The 22,699-nt window shown below is 42.2% G+C and overlaps 1 protein-coding gene across 1 annotated transcript in view; it reads left to right on the top strand.

Annotated features, from left to right (window-relative positions):
- The window catches only part of bsna (bassoon presynaptic cytomatrix protein a), a 190,626-nt gene that overhangs the window by 79,945 nt on the left and 87,982 nt on the right, over positions 1–22,699 (top strand). Inside the window, exon 3 of the mRNA XM_050063867.1 lies at positions 18,021–19,481. Coding sequence (XP_049919824.1) covers positions 18,021–19,481 — 1,461 coding nt within the window. The remainder of the gene's footprint in view (positions 1–18,020; positions 19,482–22,699) is intronic.

The following is a 22,699-nucleotide window of genomic DNA, read 5'->3' as shown; positions in this document are numbered from 1 at the left end:
AATATGCAAATATGCTTTAGAGGAGAGCGTTCATGCTAATGTAATTTTAACAATACATATGGAGTACATGTAAAGACTTTCTGTTATTATCTGTCTTGTACACTTTTGGCCAACAGTTTGCTCTCTGATCAACCTTAAGTCTTTATTCAACGTCTTTCTGTTGAGAGAATCCATCTCGTACTGTGGTCGCTCCTTTTCTTTGTTGTCCTCACAGTTCTGTCGTATCTGTCATCCAGTAAGCCCGTTTCATCGGGTTAGACTGTGTAAAATCCACTCAATGCTTGAGTGAACTCAAAGCTCATGTGATGTGTATAGAAATGTGTATGCTCTATCTTTCTCCAGACCTTGAGAATGAGGACAGTTTTGGAAAGTGAGGATATTTTGGCCGGTCACCACTTACTCAAAGTGACTTTTTTAGGGTTAAGACTTGGTTAAGGTTCGATGTAAATTAAGGTTACTGTGGGCATGTAGTTGTGGCAGCCAAGGTTATGGTTATGGGCAAGAGGATCCATCATGTCACTGGGTGTCCTCACAAGAATGTAGAGGAGATAAAATTGTGTGTGTACTGGTGAGTGTTTCCATAATTAGCTGTAGAATCTCAGTGCTTCATCATGGGAATATTTCCTGGAACGTCCTCTCTGTGTGGAATATTGATCAGTACATTAGTCTGCTGCCATGACTGCGAGCGGCCAGACAAACTGTTCACTCACTGGAGTCACTCTGCATAAGAGCCTCCACTCAATGACTGACAGTCAAGATAAATGTGAAACATACAGCATGTGCTATCTGCAGACCCACTCATGTTACATTTCACATTGGCCTTCCTCATATACATCATAACAAATCTTATATTTATTGTAACATTTAGTCATTTTCATGTAGTAACTCTTCATGCACTGTCTTATACTGCCAGGATGTCCTCAATAAATTCTACTTTTACTGATAGTGCTGCTGCTATTTTGAACAACATGTTTAAGCTTTTGTGCATTTGTTCATGCATTTCTTCTTGGTCTTGATTTATCTACTTGATTCTGAGTCCAGAACAGTTTCCTCAGAGACCTCATAAAGATTTGTCTCATCTGAATGCACACAATCGAAAGTAAAACCTATTGTTCAAAGCCTGTACATCAGACCTCTGAATCACCACTCGCACCCCTAGTTTGTTTAGTGATTCTTATCTGTTGTTGTGCCCACTGACCCATAGGTAGGGTTGGGTATCGGTACTCAATACCTTTTAGGTATCGACCGTAATGATCCAGTACCAATTAGTTTTGAAATGTCTCCACTCAAAGATACCTACATTTATCCTTTTTGCACTAGAAGTCTGATCTCGGATGGTCCAGACTCCTCGCCAGATCAGCATACTTTAGCATACAGCAATGTCAGTGTATCTAACCAGAGTTGGGTATAACGCGTTACAAAGTAACGCGTTAGAGTACTTTGATTAGTTTTTGCAGTAACGAGTAACCTAACGCGTTAGTTTGCGGTTTGAGTAATCAAATACTTAAGTACATTTTCAAACAAGACATCAGTTACTTCTGTTACTTTTAGAACGCTGGTCCTTCAGCTCCGAAACAGCAACGGCTGTCGTTTGGTTCTAATAACGGAGATAACCTTAAACCTATCAGTCTGAAAGAAGCCAGGGAGCTTGTGGCTCGCTATGTGGTCGGAGAAATGCTGCCATTGTCTAAACAGGTGGAGTCTAAATAGGTGGAGTAGGACTCGCTGACAGACATATTTCAGACTCAGGGCTTGCATTATGCCTGGTACACGCTACACGATGGTACTCACCAATTATCCCTGGTCGTCCTTCACGGCGTGTGTGATGTCATCGGGTTGTTCTTGTCCTATTTTAATTACTTTGACTATTATTTGAGTCACTGTGTCTGTTCATGTGCCAGCCGACATGTTGTTGTAGTCACCTAAAAGCGTCAGCAGATGGCAGGAGCTACATTTGAAGCGCCACACGTAAACTGTCAAGCTACTGTATCTTTCACAGGAAGTTCTGACAAATGTTTCAGAATAAAAGCCTATTTTGAAAATGGAGGATTAGGGGCTTTTAATTTGAAACAAGTGTTAAATTTGAAATGACGGTGCGATATGTTAACTTTACAAAGACAACGGAGCGGATAAAAAGTAAATATATAAACACACAGAGGGATTAATAAATAACGGACCGTCTATAATGTAGTTTGTTTCAAATGAAGCTGGGAGCCTCTGCAGTTGTGGTGAGTAAAAGCCCCGCCGCTATTTGTTAATGTTATTACTTTATGTCCGACCGTGAGGATGTACCATTGTTTGCTAGCTTGATGCTAATGACAGTAACGTTAACTCAGCGGGTTGACAAAGTGCCTCTGCTGTTTCACACCATCATTTCCCCCTTTTACTCTGTGTGGTAACATCCCTAGAGGAAATATTAAAAACGCTGGGGTGTTGTTGTCATACAGTTGTCTACGGCAGCAGATCGTTCTGTGTTTCTACTGGTCAAAGTGACGGCTGTGATGGGAGAATTGGATCTCAGTGAAGGGCAAGTGGTCCATAACTTTAATTTTGGAGACAAAAAAATGTAGGCTTAGCGCCCTGTGGTCCATTGCCCAATAGGAAATGTAGAATACTCAAAAGTACTTTAAAAGTGCTTGAGTTACTTTTCTCAGGGAGTAATGTTGGAAGTACTTTTAAAGTAATTGAGTTACTTTACTCAGGGAGTAATGCAGTAAAGTAACTGGTTACTTTTTAAAAAAGTAACGCAGTAACATACTTTGATTACTTTTAAAGTAACCCTTACCCAACACTGTATCTAACTAAGCTGTTAAACAGTCTCAACAAACTCACACCAACACCAAAATGGCTTGACTCTATTGTTAAACCTATTAATAAGTGTAAGGTAATATCAGCTGTGTGATAGTAACAATTAGCAGTGTCAGTGTGTGTGTGTTGGCAGCTCAGTGTGCCGAGATACCATTATATTCATATTATGGGTATCAAATTAAGTACTCTTTTACTGCAGTACCGCTATCATTTTAGGGTTCTGGTATTGGTACTTCTATTGTAAATTTTCAAATGATAGCCAGCTCCTCTTGCAGGTGCGATTAAAAACAGGAACAATATCTTTCTTCCTACAGAAGCTAGCCAGCTGCCTAGCTGAAAAATTACCAAAAAATTGGTGACTAGCATGGATGTGACTTAAAGAAATAGCAACAGTTGTAAAAAATTGTTAAGCTACCATTCCTTGTAACAGCAACTATAGCTGCCACAGTGACTGAACATGGTATCAATTGGTAAGGACAAAATAACACAACACATCCCAGCCTCCAAAGAAGAAATCTGTTGACATAAACACAATGTTAGGCTGAATAAATGAAGCGCTGTAAAACAAAATGGCAAATTAATTTGTAAAGTTATATTTTATGTCAGGAAACTTTCCTTTTCTGTAATAAAATAATTTGCAGCTAACTACTTTTACAAATACAATTACAAGTACAAATGATTTAAGTATAAAAATATTGAACCAATTTATCTTATTAATCTAAAGACATAATGCAAAACACTCACTTATTTCAGAGCTGACAGAGCTGACAGATGGATGAGAGAGATAGAGAGATGTCAATCAACCACAGTATGTTCACGCCCACAGAGTCCTGATGAGAGGTCCAATCAGAAACAATGAGTACAAACGTGTGGGTCGCCAGGAGCTTTAATATAGGCTACATTTAATAAGCATAATCACATCCTATGCTTGATTTATATTGTGCTTTGTTTAAAGCACCTTGGAGATAACATTATTCTATAAATTAACTTGACTCAACCTTAAAAGCATTTGTTCTTCTCTACACTCATCCTTATCCTCGCCCTGCATTTCTACTGTTGTGTGTTTGTCCTGTTTCCCTCACTCCTTCGCTCCTCCACTTCGCACTGAAAGGCTGCACACCATGTTGACAGACAGGTCTGTTAAAAGCTGTGTAAATGTCCCTTTGTGGAGGTGCATACAGTATGGGTTCTGCAGGAGCATGAGAGGCTGTGTATGCACTACATGTGGGTATTAGTGTGTGGAGTTATGGTCTATGCATTATTGTGTGTGCATGTGTAGCCTGTTCCCATGATAGAGAAAGTGAGCTGCTCAGGCTGGACCACAACACCAAACCACTAACATCCTCTAATGCCTGCGGTGTTCTTCATTTACTTTACATTACACGTGGCATTTCCAGTTCCTCTCAGCCAATTACAGCTCATGACAAGTTAATTCAGCCTCACTTTGATGCAATAAAGGCACCTGTGACAATGTCATACTTGTATTTCTATAACAGACCTCCCATTGTTTCTCCATAGTGAGGGAAATTATGGAATGGAAAATCTCAGCTATTGTAATTTTTAGAAGCAGTTGTTATATGCTATTTCTGCTCCCACTGTGCAGTTTCACTCCCCCACTGTTTTCCAGAGCTGGTGTTGATAGGTACAGTTTTGCTGATAATGTCACAGAGACAAGAGCCTGAACTCAGAAGTCATGCTTAAGAAAATGGTTCATATTCCAGTTTGTCACTTCTTGTGTTGTGAAATGTCCGTACCTGAAGCTTAGTGTCATGTTGACATAAGGGGCTCTAGTTTCCCGGCGCAGCACAGGGTGGCGCAGGGTGGCGAACCCCGTGCAGAGCTAGTTTCGAGCAGCGCAACCCGAGGCGCGCTCAGTTTGGTAGTTTGGCAGACTGAGGTGTCCTGAGATGGGTGTGGCGGCGCAGCAGGGGGAGGTGTCGACAAATCCAGCTTGGCGCAGCGACAGTTCGCAGCAGGGGGAGGTGTCGACAAATCCAGCTTGGCGCAGCGACAGTTTTGTGCCAAAAGGCTTCGCCGAAGGTGCGCTAAAAGCTCGCCAGCTGAAACCAGGTCTACTGTCAGCGCAGGTGGAGCGCAGCCGGTGTAAGCCGAAGTTTGGTTGACCAGCGGACAGTGTGCACACGTCACCAAAACCTCACAGGCAGGTTTCCAGAATATCAGGCACATTAACGATGCAATAAATACCCAAAAAACCACTATTCAATGCAACTATCTGCAATCAGCACATAAATGTATCTCTATATCGACTGTCCCGTCACATCTGATGTCAGATCAAAGGGGATTGGCACCGTTTGGCACGTTTGGCACGCGTAATGGAAACCCAACCTGATTTGATTAACACAGCTGCAAACTAATGAGTTCACATCCCTCTCAGCCAACCACAAACAGCCACAGCATCAGATAGGGAGTATATATTCAGCATCTGTCATCTTAGAAAAGTCAAAAGAAAAGAAACAGAGTGAGACTGCGAGAGAGAAAGAGAGAGCGCGCGCGCACGAGAGAAACGCAACATTGATTTACAATTGTGGTGACCTCCTCCCAGGCTACCTTTGCATCATCAGCCCGTGGAGGTCTGCTCGCAGTTCCGTATATTCGGACACTGCGAGCTTGGACCTCCCGGACCAAAACATCAGTTTCCTCCTGGGAGAAGTTTGGCCGTCTGACGCTGCTGCTCTCTTCTGCCATGGCGAATTGAGTAAACTCTCATTACGCCTTCGCGCGGCGCATTTAAGGGCGAGGAGAGGGGCTCATTTGATTGGTGTGATGTGTGTAAAACCCACTCCACGCCTTCTCTCCTCCCTCTTTCCGACTTGCGCAAGTAGGAGGGACGGAGGTGGGACAGACGAGTAGCTGCGCCAGCGCGCACGGTGTGCCAAACTTGCAAAATCTGCCTGGCCACACCCAGTTGGCAAAGCGCAGGTGCGCTGCACCCCCACCTCGCCCGGTCTGCGAAACTAGAGCCCAAAGGATGAAACTGTCAGTGTTTTTTGTACCTAAGGGCCCAATTGGAGGGTTGCATAAGACAGAAAAAAAACCTAATGCAATTTTAGTGTTGAGCTTAAAAGGTTTGTTTGTTAAATTATAAACCCTTTAAGGGCCGACGTCAGTTTGTTAGCTGGAGGCAAAACCTGACTCGCCACCACAGGGCTGTATTCTACATAGGAGACTTAATATGTCATCTTGTTGTGTTATTGGGAGCAATAATAGAAGAAGTCATGACTCAAAACTTAAATTTTATCACATACCAGTTGCCACTACCCATCAACAAAAACGAAGACAAATGTTTAAATGTGATAAGACAAAAGGACTGAACTTAAAGACTTACCAGCTCAGGGAAAAGTATTTACTGTTGTAGGGATGAATAACGTTATGTGTATTAAGGGTTATTATGTCCACCTAATCAGAAATTGGGGAGGTATTAAGAGGAATATCCAATTTCTCCATTAGCTAACGTTAGCTTTGATAGCAAAACAAACTGGAGGAAATTGAGTGTCGTCCTCTTTGCTAAGATTGGCATAGTAATCAACCACAAAGCCGGCCATCCCTCCTTCGCCACTCCTGTCAAATCATCCATCCACTGAGTGAGAGCGTACGGGTTGGCCAGTCTGGTCCTGTTGGTCAGTCTTTACTCATTCAACTAACACTCACGGTCCCAGAGAGTGAGTGACCTGACATGATGTGTTCATAAATTCAGTCTGACGCTCTACTTTAAAATGAGAACCCTGTTGACCGAACAAACGGAGCGCTATATTTATACATGAATTAACGAACGGTTAAGTTAATCACATATTCACTCCGCTTGGCGTGTTGCTGCTCGATTTCCCCAGTGAGAGTGCCCAGAGTGTGCTCTGCCACTCCAAGAGTGTGGTGCTCTGGATAACCGAACGATACATTCCGACAGCGCTCTGACTTTATGAATGGTCCAGTTTGTGCCAGAGCTCACTCTGGCACTTAGAGTGAGCATTTCTGAACACACCATTTGCATTATCTTCCTACATTGTCTAAAACAAACCAACAGGACTTGCTAGCTAGCGCAAGCTAATATCTGTTGAGAATTGTTATGATTCCAGCTAAGCCCCGCCCACCAAAAAAATCGTCATACTGTTCACTAACAGTAAAAGGGTCTGTGATTCAATATGGGGGTAGGTGATAGAGATAAAATCCTCCATCACGGCATCTAATTCTTTATTTGTCTCCTGGTATATTTCATCATACGGCCCATCCTTATTTCAGTATTTGAACATTCTATGGAAATTACCATCTTCTGGAGCCAGTCTCAAATGGCCGTTTAAAGAATTGAAGTTTCACGCAGGGACATCCACATACTAATTAAATAGACATTCATTTTCATATATATGAGGAGATGTTGATATGGGCAATTATTTGTTTTTGGCCTTTGACAAACCCTGTGCAATGTGGTCAAAGGGCTGGGACACTACTGTTTGTTTCAGCCCCATTTTGTATACAGTGAATACACTATAATGGTGTAATAATAATCTCACCTGCAGCTTGAAGTACATAAAGTATGTATTTGCAGTATTAATGTAGTGAGACTCAAGCCTCTTTGCAACACAAAGGTGATCAAATTAAAGGAGAAACCAGTGTAAGATGGTTCACAGTGATCGGGCGTCTACATGTGTGGTGGTCCATTAAATCCATTGAGGTGCCCTTGAATAAGGCATTAATCATCTAAATGGTCCAGTGGAGCTGCCAGCAGCATAGGACTGTGGCTGGTTGCACTGGAAGGTTCCCAGGTTATGTATGATTATGCAGCAGAAGGAACACTGCATACATGATCAGCACAAAAGCTTCCTGAAAATAGAGACATTGTTAAAATTAAATATATATGGGAGTGTTGTTGGGATGGGGTGTCAAGTTTTTTTTTTTTTATTGTGTTGAGTTAAATTCAAAAGTGAAATGTCTGCCGATGTTGCGAATCACACCCCAAGTTTTCTGCGGTGTTAACACCTGTTCAGCACTCGTAGTGTTTGGAGATCTGCGACGTGAATATTTTATGTTGACAGCTGGTCGGCGTGTGTGTGTGCATGTGTGAGAGTGTGTACTGTATATGTGTGTGTTTTTTGAGTGTGACTGGGTTTGTATCCATGTCACACTTTGCCTGCGACAGCCACAGGAAGTAGCTCAAACTGTCATTGAGGCCTAAAGTGTCAGACTTACTTTTTTTTCTCTCATCTGATGACAGAATGGTGGCTTCTTTCAGAGGTTAGTGTGTATGTTTGTGTTTGTGTTTTTTAGTGTGTGTCTGGGAGACAGTGAGTGTATAAGTGAGATAAAGTAACCAATCAGAGAAAGTGTAAAGCTACTCAGGTATTATCTGCCTGCACAACATTGGACCACAAGAAAATGAGTGCCTTAGTTTTCCTCTCATTAGTTTTTTCTTGATATTGTTTTTAGTCTTTTATCATTATTGCTTGATTCTACAAATAACTTTCCTGTGTAATATAAGCCCTTGAACACAGGCCACGCGAACTACCTGGTTGCTCAGTTACTTCATTAGTAGAGGGTAACAGAAAAAAACAAAAGAGGTAGGGTGATGCAAGGAAGGGAGACCTCATGGATTTCCTCCTCTATGCTGTTTTAACTCTTTGATTGGATCTCGGTCCTCCCACCTCCTCTCTGTTCCTCTCTTTGTGTCTCCAGGCTAATTAATGACAAATTAGATTAGAGTCACAGTGAACTCTGCTCCGTGCAACTTCCACTCCTCTTTTGTACTCCAAAGTAGAGCTGCGTGATTATGGCTAAGTATCATACTCCAACTATTTTGACAGATATTGCAGTTGGCGTTCAGTTTTACTCATTTAATTGTTTTACTCTCCTCTCTGCTGAGCTGTTAACGCCAGTAGATATAACACTGCAGTGATTCAAGCTATAGGCAGTTTGTGAAATCTTTTAAATTTGGTTAATTTGTGTGGTCACTCTACTTTTGTTGCCTTTAGGACAGACTCTGTGTGTGTTGTGCTTTCAGTTTCAATATAGTTTACATAACAAAAACAACAGGGCCACCCTGTTGTTTAGCATGGGTGGTCTCCAGGAAGTGCAGTACACAAACTTCACAGTGGTGCATCAAAGATGGCAAAGCAGGACGTTGTACATTCCAACCTGATGTTTTGAATTTGCATATCCTGTTAATGTAGCTTCACATTGTTTAGTGTGACCATACAATAAGTTACCCAAGATATGTGTTGTGGTAAAACTTCAACCCAATTGGCAAAAAAAGTTGGCATTGTATTCTCTTGCAAACCATTGATATGTTGCATTTGTACTTTATTTTGTAGCGCAAAAACCACTTGAATATGGCTAGGAAACAATCATGTCTTGGCTTAAAACACACACATTTGGTGGCTCAATGCTGCATTGTGTAGATGAAAACTACCCAAGTTTGATGACTCAAATGGCGCTGAGAAACATTGCGATGTGTCAGCGAAAAACACCCAGGTTCTGTAAAAATTACCCAGGTTTGGTGGCTTAGACACTGCTGGGAAATGGCTGCGATGCGATGGTAAAAAACATCCATGTTTGGGGCTTAAACACCACTGGGAAACTGTGAAACAGGTTCGGTGAATCAGACATCACTGAAATGAAATTTTCTTCTGGCAACTGGGCAGCTGACCTTTGGTTTAGACTCTTCAATGTAGTCCTCAGTTACTACAACAGTATTTGTTATTAAAGTAATAGAAGTATTTGGGGTTTTTTTTCACATGAAATGTATTTCCCTATAGACCTGGTGAAATTAATCAAATTGAAGGGTTCCTCTTATCGTGTGTGTGTGTGTGTGTGTGTGTGTGTGTGTGTAGTGTGTGTTAGAGACTCAATACTGACAGTTCAGCCTCTTGAATAGATGGACCTGACCTCCAAGTTAATGACTGTTACAAGAGGAGCTCAGACCTGTGTGTGTCTGTGTATGTGGAGGGGTGAATGTTTGTGTGGGTGGATGAGTGAATGGAGGGGTGTCTGCAGAGAAATGAGAGTGACAGCAACAAAGAAAAAAAAGACAGAAATCGTGGATCGAGGAAATCAGAGTCCTGCAGGTTTGAGGAGAGCTGAGCTACTTAGGATAAGCTGGGGATGAGAGGCTGCAGTCATGGTCTGCAGTGTGTGTGTGTGTGTGTGTGTGTTGGAAAGCAGCATTTCTAGTCTTGGGTATGTCTCCTAGTGTGTATGCATTTACATACTTTTACTTGTGTGAGTTGATTTGTGTGGGAATTGTTTGCCATATTTTTTTACAAGTATTTTTTACAGTATACTGACACTCCCAACAGTACCATTCCACTATTACACTATTACTGGTACATTAAAGAGAACTTTGCCGATTTTCAACCAGCTTTGTATCAAATCATGGTAGTATGTGTAAATGAACTGTGTTAAAATTCCCTCTATCTAACCAGTGCCCAGATATTCAGCAAAATGCAAATGACACAAATGAGACAAAACATGTCGTTGGAGTTTCACTGGCTCTCACAGGCTTTTGCTGGCACAGCAAGACACAGCCCTGCCCCTCTCTCTCGCTTTCTCAATCCAATCAGACGGTAAAACATGGCAATCTTGATCATTTGTAAATGTCTATTAGTCACCTAAAATGGGTTTAGAAACAAATTTTAGTGCCGTGTTTAGCTGTAGTAGCAAGAGTTTGTAAACAGGAGGTGGTCGCCATACTGTTTCCTGCCCAGTAAGAAAAACTGATGTAAAACCGAAAACAATATAAACTACGATGCTGTAACTGAATTGTAAATTTTTTTATCCCAAATGTTTTTATGAATGTGTTTTACTGTTTAACTGTAATGCGAGACTGTTTGTTGCTAGCCTGCATCCATTGTGTCAAACAAACAAATTCACATTACATCACCCACCAGTGGGAGTGCTTATTGGTCTGGTGGGGCACAGTGCGATCTGGTAGTTTTCTCTTTTTTCTCTAGTCATGTATCACCAATTTTTAAAAGTGTTTCCACATTTCTACTGCACTGCCAGCCTAGTTTTATGCAAGGGCCCTCTTCGTATCAGCAAAGTACTTCTTTAAGGAGCTAAATCTTTAATAAAACAATATTCAGTCATGACTTTTCAAATTGATTGAAGTCATTTGCAATTTAGCTCTTTAACTTTACCATGTCACCCTTTGTATTAGTAGTTCATTTGTAGTTCCTGTGCTCATTGTCTGCATTGTGGGGAAACTTTGATAGGGGATCCATGGTAGCACCCAGGCATGACGGACTCCCTTCAGGAAGGAGAGAAAGAAACAGGAAGAAAAAAAAAACATTCTATAAAATTCTATATGGGCAGAGAGCAAACAATATTCTGATGGATTCATTAAAAACTAGATGGTTCTGTCATGAAACCATAACAAGTAAAATATAAGTGTCTCCTCTTTTGCTTTCTATATTTTTTTTGACAGAGGAAAACACAGCACATGAGATTCATAGAGCAGATGTAAATTAAATTCAGTTGAACTTTAAATGAACCACACCTTAACCATAAACATGACAGTTCAGAAAAATGCTCATATGAATCACATTTACAGTAGAAATATGGGTCATTTTGGAGGGCACTGACAAACAACCTATGTTGTCATTACGTAATAGGATTCTTTGATATGTATATACTGTATATGTCTGCATTTGCAATATCTAACGGAATTTAATTTATTTTGTGGGGTGAGTTCTTGTCGTCAGCTCTAGGAGGCTTTCTCTTAAAAAAAAGATCATCTCTTGAAATACTGAGAGACAGGTTTTAGCCATTTTGGAAAGGTCTTGGATGAGTCTGGCAAAGAAACAAAGGCCAAAATACACTGTATGCTAAATGCCTACTTAAACCTGAGTGCTTCTACATAAAAAACTCAAATATGGCAAATGTTGTTTTGACGGATATTATCGATTTCGAGCGACAAAAAGGCCACTCAACAGACTGTGCAAGCCAGTGCAAGGCTTTAAGAATCAGAGAGATGTGTTTTCTCCTATTGGTGTTTGTCAATATTCTAGCAGCAGCATTTTGAATGAGTTGTAATTGTCTAATGGTCTTATTGGGATGGCGTGATAAAAAGAAAATTACAGTACGCTACTGTACAAGAAATAACAACATAAACAATCTTTTCTTAGTCTTGCTTAGACACATTTTAGCTATGTCTCTTAAAAGCCATAATGATGAGTTTACAGAGGTTCTTGACATCAGTGTTAGTTTTTAGTCCTCTAGAATCAAGGTAAGCAGGGCTAGTGCTGCTAAGTACTATCCCTCCTTTTTATTGCCAGAAAGAATTATTTCAGTTTAGTCCTTGTTTAATTAGAGCAGCTTTTGTTGCATCCAGTTGTTAACTTTCTCAAGGCACATACAAAACGAGACTGTAGGACCATTTGAGAGAGCACTGGATAAGTGTAGATGTCATCTCAATAGCTATAATAACATAACTGTCTTGGAGAATTTGACCAAGAGGGAGTGTGTAAAGATTGAGCAGGAGGGGCCCAAGAAGAGATCCTTGTGGGACTCCATAAGTCATGTTGGTTCCTTTAGATTTACAATTGTCGATACTGACTACATACCTTCTAAATATGACCTAACCCCTCTGAGGATCGTTCCTGACAGCCTGACTCAATTTTTCAGTCTATGTAGTGGTATTTTAGGATCTACAGCCTTCAATGCTGTAGTAAGATCCAATGACATCAGGACTGATAGGCTTTCCGAATCATTGTTTAAGCGAATGTCATTTGAAATCTTTTTGAGAGCAGTGTAGTGTTATGATGTGGGCAGAAACCTGACTGAAAGCTATCAAGGATGTTGTCCATTTGCAAGAAATTGTTGATTTGGTTAAAAACTACTTTCCGAATTATCTTGCTTATGAAGCGAAGATTTGAGATATGCCTGTAATTGTTTAGTGTTGAGGCATCCAGGTTTCTCTTTTTCAGGAGAGGCCTGACAACTGCAGTTTTTAGTGATGCTGGAAAGATGCCTGACAGTAGTGAGCCATTTACAATACGCAACAAATCCACTGCCAAAGAGTTAAAAACCTTTTTGGTAAGCTTGTAGGCAGAATATCTGGTGAGTACGTGGATGGTTTAAGATGCACTATTTCTCTGAGAGTTTTGTTATTAATTGCAGTGAATTCAGACCTGAAGGTGGTTCTTTTTGCAGAGGGTGATAAAGTCCACTTGTCTCTGAGTGGAGTTAATACTTTGTCTGGTATTTTTTTCAATTTTGGGATGGAATAAATATGCTAACTCCTTGCATTTTTCAGTTTAAGAGAGTCAGGGAGTGACTGCAGTGGAGGGTTTGTTAACCTATCAACAGTGTTAAATAAAGCATGAGTATTATTAATATTACCATTAATAATTCTAGAGAAATGGGAGACTTTGTAGAGACAATGTTTCTCTTTGTAGATTCAGATAGTCAATCTAAAGTTTTTCTCCATCCTTGCTCTGCCTTCCTGCATTCTCTCCTCTTATATGCTACTGTTGTGGCATTTCTCCCTGGTGCATTTTGTTTGCCAGAAGTTTTTTGAGACCTCACAGGTGCTATTGCATCAAAGACCCTGAGTATTTTGGAATCAAGCTGATTAAGAAAATAATCTGTAGACCCTGCTTCTGTGATTGTTGAATGAGATGGAGCTTTTATTTTACAGAGCACTGGCATTCTCATTGATGTACCTTTTTCTTTAAATGTAATTATACAGAAAAACAGACAGAAATAGACGAAAATTAGCTTCTCCAGAAATGAGTTTTTCATGAAAATTACCAACCCCTTTTCTACTTAGTGCAGAGTGCAAGAGAGTGCAGAGTCAGCATCATTTGAGATTGTCAGGGCTCATTTTCCTCCTTTCAGAAAAGACATTTGCAGCCACTTATTCGTGTAATAACTTCCACAGGCCCGAAAATTGCCTAAGCTGACCAACACACCATATGAAAACTGACTGGTTTGTGAGCCGTACACAGAAAGTGGTAAAAGGGCTATAACTTGAGGTGACACCTGTACTCTAATGCTCAGAGGTACATAAGACACCTGTCAAAGCTGTTCTTTGATGGGCTTATCAGTATCCGTCAGAGCTGTGGTTTTTCACATGAGGCCTGAGGCAGTTTTGGAGGGTCAGATGATGGCGATTGCCCGTAAACAAGATTGAATGTTGTCTGTCTGCATTTTGTCTCAGCCTCCAGGCTGGTGTTTTATTATTATGATCATCTACAAACAGAAATGCTATGTCCCCATGCTATACTAGACCATAGAACTGGGACATATAGAAGCAGTCAGTATACAAGAATCAAGTGCACTCTAGAACAAAACCATTAAAAGGAAAATGAAAGTGTTGCTTTCTAATAATACAATACTGTATTCTAAAATCGAGTAAATGTAGTCTTTCATTTCCTCTCACTCACTTGTAGAACTCTCCTCCTGGGTTAGTTATTGCATTAACCAGCAGTCATTACATTTTCAGTTGCTACGTGCTGCTTCATGGCCAACTTTCTTTTAAAAAAGATTTTTTTTATCTCAGTGGAAGTCCCTGGTTAAAGGTTAAGTGAGGAATAACTGAATAAAAACTCTCAGTCTAAGTTTGGCTGTGTGCTGTGGCTCTGTGTGAGTGAACAATTATATCACCTGACTGTATTATTGTACTGCATTGACTCTGTTTAGAGATTATTTTGTTGAAAATGTTGGCTGGACCTGCTGTTAAACATGCTGCATACCAAACTCAGTACACTGTGTACTCTCAAGGGATTTGGTAACAACCAGAAGACAGTTCTGACTGCAGTATACCAAATTAGCACAACCGCCATATTATTATTTTAAAATCAGTTTGGTCTGCTCTTATACATAATGACCTGTATAAATAGTGTAAGAACTGGTGATACAGGGAGCAGCTGAGAATACATGTCCTGTACCATAGTTTATGCTACAAACTGCACATTTAAAGGGATAGTTCACCCCAAAATCCAAAATGCATATTTTTCCGTTTACTTGTAGTGCTATGTGTTGATTATTTGGTGTGAGTTGCAAAGTGTTGGAGATATTGGTCATAGAGATGTCTGTTCTTTCTCCAGTTTGATGGAGCTAGTAGCCAGTTGACTTGTGGTGCTCAAATCACCAAAAACAAACAAACAAACAAAAAAATACATAAATTGTAATACCTCAAGATAATCCACAGACCTTGCTATGAGCAATTTCATGTAGGAACTATTTTCTTCCTTCCAAACTACACCTAGCAACTGTATTACTACGCACAAGGAAGCGTACATCTACTGCTAGCTCACTAGCTAGCTAATGTTTCAGCTCAGCCAAGGAGGACGCCAACAATGTTTTCATCTCACATTGTCACAGGCACCAGCCTCCTACATTGGTAGATGCTCATTTCCGCCTGCACAGTGACATGGTTGGCGGCACATATAGCTCCACGAGCAAAGTGTCATCGCGTCATATTCTAGAGAAGGCAGACATCTCTATGGCTGATATATCCAATACTCGGCAGCTCACACCAAAACATCCAGATGATAAATAGTATGACAGGTTAGAGGAAAAATATGTAAGATGTATGTTTGGGGTTAACTGTCCCTTTTATAGAGAAACAACATGGTGTGGTGCAGTATTGTAGGCACATGAAGCACACAAGTTTGTAGTTTCAGAATCTGCAGAAATGCTTGCACCTGCATTTGAGGGTTCGTTCAACCAAACTCCAAATTAAAAGGGAAATCATTCTTACTTGCACTAACCGTATCCAGCCATGCAGATAATATGGGTTTTATTTGTCTAGGTTTAATTTGTTTTTAGTACAGCAGACCTCAGTGTAAACACTTTTCATCGGAACTTTTTACCAAAAAAGTAGTTCCAATGAAAACCATTCACAGATGATCACAGAAGAAGTGGTACACAGGACAGGCAAGTTTCTATTGCATTGTGAACATTGAATATAATATTTCCAATGCTTTGAGAAATGCAAATTAAATTCCATTTACCTCCACTGATTGATAACTCAAAACTGGGGCGACTAAAACCAAAATCTTGTATCGCTAGATGCCACACAAGGTAATTTGGTGAACTGACCATTCAAACAAACCCTTAGCAGCGTGATCATACCTCACCTGTTGGCAACAGGACTCAGGTGTGTGAAGTATTCACTGGTTTTAACCACAGTGAAGCAGAATATTCTGTGTGGCTGTGCTGTTGATTAAGCTTGACATGATGAGAGCTGAAGAGCTGCCTGGATTAAAAAACTGCTGACTCCTCTCCCTCCGCTGTGTGCTCCCTCTCCATCTCCTCCCTGCTCTTTCCCGTCCCTCCATCCCTCGCTTTATCCCTCATTCATTCAAGTGTCTCTTGTGATGTTGCTTATAAAGCAAAGGGATAGACGGGGACTCATTAAAATCAGCCCCCCCCCTTTCTCTTTCTCCCTATCTACCTCTCTTCATCTCCCTCTCGCCATCTTCATCAGATGTAATTATGGCAGCACAACGTGGGAGGAGCCTGCACAGCAAAATTATACTTTCAAATCTCCTTCCGCTTCAGCTATTCAAGGAACGAGACCTACATTTTCAAGCTGATCAGAGAGAGAGCAGAAAAATGGGGGTAAAGACGGAAAGCAAGGAAAATGGGAAACTGAAGGGGATATGTGAGGAAGAGAGAAATAACAGGGAGAAGAAAAGCAGAAAGGAGAGGAAAGACAGCTACAAAGAGAATATGTTAAGGAGAAAAGAAGGATGTCAGGCTGTAGCAGTGTTGTAGCCGCTGAGTTAACAGAACATGGGATCAGTAATGCTGTCAAGCTAGAAAATGCCAGACAGCAAAGCAGGCTGGGACGGCACAGTGGGAGGAAGTGCTTAGTTAGGGTACGTGACTGATGCAGACATTTTTTTTCCCACATCTTCCCCTTAAATTCAAGGAGCCAACTTGTCCTTTAGCAAAAAAAATAACGGGTGGGGTGATACAGTACGTTTGCGCATTGCATTCTGGGAAGGAAAGGGGATGGGAGAAACGCTTGAAACGTGCACAGATTTACTAGCTTTGCTCTGGTTGCAGAGGAGCTAAAATAGCACTATTTATTGCAGCTCGGTCGCTGTGGTGGATGCAAAGCTACAGTAAGAAAGACAGGACGAGAGCAGGTTGGCACAGTTCAAAGAGGAGCTGTGTGTTTTTTGCAGTCGGGAGAAATTAGAGAGCCAAGCAAGGTCCGGACACAAGGGAGTATCAGCTCTCGTCTGGAGGAAGAGGAGAAGGAAGGAGGAAGACAGGAGAAGAGGAGGAGGGGGTGATGTTTCCTTTATTTTTAGATGCTGAGAGGTGTTTCGTTTTCATTTCATTTGACTGTGTGTGTCTCTTATTGTATCTGTTTGTGTGTATCGCTTGTGTCACTTGATTTCTACGTGTGTGCATACCTGTGTACTCGTGTGGATTTATGTGTGTGTGTGTCTGTGTCTGTGAGAGATGTAATGCTTTTTCACTCAGGTTGCGGTTTCGGCTCAGCAATCACTCAGTGCTGCAGTCAATTTGTGGTTGATTTACCTCTCTCTCCCTCTATTTCTGGTTGATTACAACTATTCTCTCTGCACTTCTGTTTTCCACGGGAAGAAAGATGGACCATATTCTATGTGTAGCCATCCAAATGCACTCTCGCTATCATCTGCAGCTTTGAAGTTGGCTGAATGAATACAGTGTCCATGTGGTTTAGATGAGACACTGGTGCATCCTGTCTGAGTCAGCAATGATATTTAAAGTAATCAATTGCAATCAGCTTTGAAAGGAAAAAACCCCCAATGAATTATAGTTGTTTTATGTCTATGATGTCCTCTATCTTTATTTATTCTCTTTCTTTTACCTGGTTTCAGCGCAAAGACTTCTCTTACATCACTAAAGCAAACTCTTCGACCTTACAGATCCAGTCAGTGAAAACGCATGTTGTACAGCCAAGCATGGTTCAAACCCACAAAATCTTATCTTCAATTGCAGTAGAGATTCCTACTAGAGATTCTTAGAAGCTAAATTTGATGCTAAGCTAAATACGCTGATGCACAGTACATCTCTGATTGTTCCATTTGATGTATCACTACAGTCGTAAAAACTGTTTTTAAATGTTTCACTGACTATAGATATATAGCCTTAATGAAGAGTTGGAACAAGCCGATACAGACGTGTGATATCATCAGGCAGACAAACTAAAATGTATTTGTCCCAGACGAAGGTTAAAATAATAATCTGTTCTCTGTCTGCAGGTCCAGGAGTGGCTGTGTCTGAATTGTCAGATGCAGAGAGCCCTTGGCATTGATATGACCACGCCTCGCTCCAAGAGCCAACAGCAGATTCACTCTCCGTCCCACCAAGCCAAACCCATTGTCCAGCCTCAGCAGCCCACACCTCAGCCAACACAGCCGGCAGCAGCAGCACAGCCCAAACCTTTGGCACAAAGTCAGCCCACCCCACAGCAGCGGCAGCAGCAGCAGCAGCCACAGTCTCAGCCTTACGGCCAAACTCAACCCTACTCCCAGTCCCAGCCATACTCCCAGACACAGCAGTATCCCCACTCTCAGCCCCAGCAGTACCCTGCATCCAAGCCAGGGCCCCAGTCTCAGCCTCAGTCCTCCCCAGGCTTACAGAGACATCCAGGCCCTGGCGGGCCCCAGACTCAGACAGGGTCCTTCCAGCAGGGCATGAGATCTGACCCATACTCCCAGGGAGGTCCTGGAGCTCCTGGAGCTGTTGGAGGTCCTACAGGAGGTCCAAATCAACCTGGGGGTCCACGAATTCCACACCCAGGCGCTGTGCCCCTTCCTGGCTTGACCAAGGCTCCCTCCCAGCCTGATTTGGGTCGAGGTTCTCCGATGCACCAGTCTATGGCACGCCACCATGACCAGACAAGAAGTGCTGGCTCCTCCCCAGCCCACAAACCTCAGGGTCAGGCCCCTCCTCCTGCCCAGGATGGCCTGACCAAACTGTTTGGCTTTGGAGCATCGCTACTCAATCAGGCGAGTACTCTGATCAATGTTGACCCTCTACCCACGGCCTCCACCCAACCAAGCCCTGCACGAGGCAAGGTGGTGTTCAGTAATGCAACTCCTGACAACAGGCAGCAACAACAAGGGGCTCCTGGCACCAAAACATTTGGTATGGGGGGCCCAACTCAAATGGGTGGTCCTCATGCACCGAGCCAAATGGGTGGTCCTCATGCGCCGAGCCAAATGGGTGGTCCTCATGCGCCGAGCCAAATGGGGGGTCCTCAAGCGCAGGGCCAAATGGGAGGCCCTTATTCACAAAGCCAAATGGGGGGTCCTCATATGCCGAGCCAAGCGGGAGGCCCTTATCCACCGAGCCAAATGGGGGGTCCTCATGCACCAAGCCAAATGGGAGGTCACCAAATGGGTGGACCATCACAGAAGCCGCAGACCATGTCCCATCAACAAGGAATGCCGCAACAGCAGTCGCCTGCTCATCATCACAAAGGGCCACAAGGACAACAGCAATCACCTGCTCATATGCAGAAAGCTCAGCAGAAGCAGGAGCCTGCAGTGGCCCCCGTGCCTGCTCCAGAGCCTGTGAAGCCTAAAGTGAACTGTCCTCTCTGTAAAACAGAGCTGAACATTGGCAGCTCCGACCCGCCCAACTACAACACCTGTACACAGTGTCATAGCCAAGTGTGTAACCTGTGTGGCTTCAACCCCACGCCACATCTGGTGGAGGTAAGTGGAGTGTTACACATACATGCAGTACAGTGTACACACAAAGTCTCCCACACACAGATACATGCATACTTCATGTATTCCAACAAGCAAAACATGCGTCACAACAAACTGTCTTACACAGTGTGTTAAGTGAAAAAAAAAATGGTGGGAAAGCAACTACTTTCCATAGATGCAAAACCAGAAAATGCACTGTTTCAAATTTTCTACACACTTTAGCACAGGTGATAATCTGACTGGACACATAACTATTCACTTCAACTTGTCGTGTGTGCTGTCAGTTTAGGTAGCTATGTTGCCCAGTTTTCCCACATTGTCCTGCTGCTTTCATGTTTGGTAACCCTCTCAGAAAGATGCTTGAAATCATGGCAGCCTGCTCTTGACCAGGTACCAGCCCATCCCAATTATACACGCACAGAAAGCAAAAAATGTCTTCTCTGACAAATTATCAGTTCGCAATTTTGTTCTTAGAGAACCACGTCTCATTAAGTCTGATTATTTTTACCAGATGTTTCGTTTATAACAATATCCCACAGCTGATGGACAACAAGAGGTTTAATCTTCAAGAGGCAGACTTTTAAATGTGTGTTGTAGAAATAAACCACATCATTCATCATGACCAGAGTTACTATCTTCTAAAGAAATACTAACTTCTGCTAGCTCTGAGCAAATAACGACGAGAAGTACTTGGCAAATAGCCAAATACATGGCAGTGGAGCAACAGGCAAACACTTGCACGTGGCATCAAATATCTGATGCCATTTGCTCTCATTGGCAAAGGCTTTGGGCATTGGCACCATTGTTTTCATTTGTTGTTGGGCTATCCCCACATCACAACCTCTCTGGTCAAGCACATTTAAAATACCACTGTAAAACTATTATTTTCAGCCACTGGCCTTAAATTGTAAAATAGTGATATAAAACAGCAGCAATAATTAACAGCATGACCAGAATTGTGTTAATTTCTAAGTTACTCAGTTTCACTAAAACCACACTTTTTTTTCTGTTGCCAGCAGGTGGGGCTTTGCCCCACTTACCTCAAATGGCCCTTCGCCTCTGGTCACACACATATTTGGAAATAAGAACAGTACTCGCACACACACATTCAGAATCATCTCCTCCCAGACAATCGATACCATTCAGCACAAATAGAAAATGCTATTCATTCCACTGCTGGACTTCCTACTCTTCACTGTGTGGATGCAGTTAGACCTGAACCTCTCATCTTTCCTCTGTGGGATTCACTGTCTTTTCTTCATTCTTCTGGTTTTATCATCTTCAGTGTTTATAGGGTCTGTATTTCACTTAAGTGTTTTTTTTTCTTTTATGAACTGATTTTCTTTACGTCCTTCTGTGATAACTGTAAATTGTTTTTTGTTTTTTTCCTCTCTCCCTTCTCACTGTACTTTCTCACTCTTTCCCACTATATATACTAGGGCCTACCTCTCTGCCTTTTCCATACGTTCGGCTCTGTCTGTCCTCCTGTTATATATAGCTTCTATTCACAACTTTTCACTACTTTAGTCTTCCACTAGCCTTTCTATCTCTTGCAGTAATTCTGAACTCCCCTCTTTATTGTTTTTATTGTCTATACGTATAATGCTGTATACATAGATATAAATCTATGTACGTACACCTGGCACCTTGGTACATGGATCTACATAAGCTTGGGTTCCTAGGTAATTTGATTAGTAATTAAAATTATTCTCAATTGTATTAATCCATTAATCCACACAACCCTTTTCTTAAGTAACATATACCTACTATATGAACAGTTAGGAAAAGATTACTGAAACTATTTTATGCTTACCAGGGTAGCTACACGGATATGCAAGACTCTGCTCCTCTGCCAGCTCTTAGAGCCACTGTGGCCTGTATTAGACTTTTTCATTTCTGCAAAAGAGATTAGTAATCTTATTAACTGGACCGCATATTCAAAAGACATACCTGGTGAACTGTAACAACTAGGAGTTTATGTTGCGTTCCTCTGTGACATAATGTAAGGTGGCCCAGTTTAACTGCTGAGAGAACAACGTACTGACCCATGGATGACAACAACGAAGAGCTACTGGGTCATAAATTTGTAGAACCATTAGGGGCCATGTCCACCAAAGTGTTTTTTCCCTGAGTCCAACTTTTTTTTGTAATGCTTTGCAATGGGAGCGCCACTAACTTACACTGCGCTACAATCACTGTGTGAATTCTGCGCTGACTACTGCCAGTTAAGCCTAATTCACATTACACGATTTTCACCCTGATTTTGCGTTGCGGAGACTATCGTAACTGTAACTCTCGCCAACTGCGTTACGACCTGTGTGTGCACACCACAAGATTTCTACACCGAGCCCTCACTGACAGAGCCCCAGATAGCGTGGTGACGTCACCAAACTTGGAGACGACACAACGTAAAGGCATGGATATTCTTTATTATCCTGGGTCCAAACACAACGTGCTCCCCGTGAAATAACTTATTAGACAGATATATGTAGAGGAAGGTGACGTTTAGACAGCAAGCCCAAATAAGCAACTCCACCTTAGAAACAAGCCCAAAGTTGCAGCTAATAAGTGGACCTGGCAAGTGGCATTCTCGGAACCCATCGGCTGTATTCGGCGTCTGACTTCCGGCAGACGGCGATACAGCCTCTGGGGGCAGACCCCCGATTTTTTGGCATTCCGTTTTTTTTTTTAAAGATATTTTTACTTTAATTGATAGGATAGTGAAGTGTGAAGGGGGGAGAGAGAGGGAGAGACATGCAGCAAAGGGCCACAGGCTGGAGTCGAACCCGGGCCGCTGCGGCAACAGCCTTGTACATGGGGCGCCTGCTCTACCACTAAGCCACCGACGCCCCGGCATTCTGGTTTGATTTGGGCGGAGGAGGCGAATTTCCGTTTCTGACATCCATTTATATATAAGTAAATATGCTGAACCATTGCGATGGATTCAGAGTTTGCAGTGAAGCCAATCATGTTCCGCCTCGTTAGTTCACCGTGTGGAGCGTTTAACCTGGCAACAACTGCAGCTGGCTCAAACGTGATTGATCAATATCACGTGGACTACAAACAGCCTAGCACCGGAAACCAGGGCTCTTCCGCTCTTCTTCCGGAGGCACTCTACATTCACTGAATGTAGAGTCTGTATATAGAGACTAGGCAAGTGGCAGCCCTGCGGCTTGTCCTCCTCACATTTCTTCCGTCCTTCTGAGTGCTGACGTGGGACG

The sequence above is a fragment of the Epinephelus moara genome, chromosome 16 (genome assembly GCF_006386435.1).
Source record: "Epinephelus moara isolate mb chromosome 16, YSFRI_EMoa_1.0, whole genome shotgun sequence".
In the NCBI taxonomy this organism is placed as follows: Eukaryota; Metazoa; Chordata; class Actinopteri; order Perciformes; family Serranidae; genus Epinephelus; species Epinephelus moara.
This window is presented reverse-complemented; position numbering and strand designations above follow the sequence as displayed.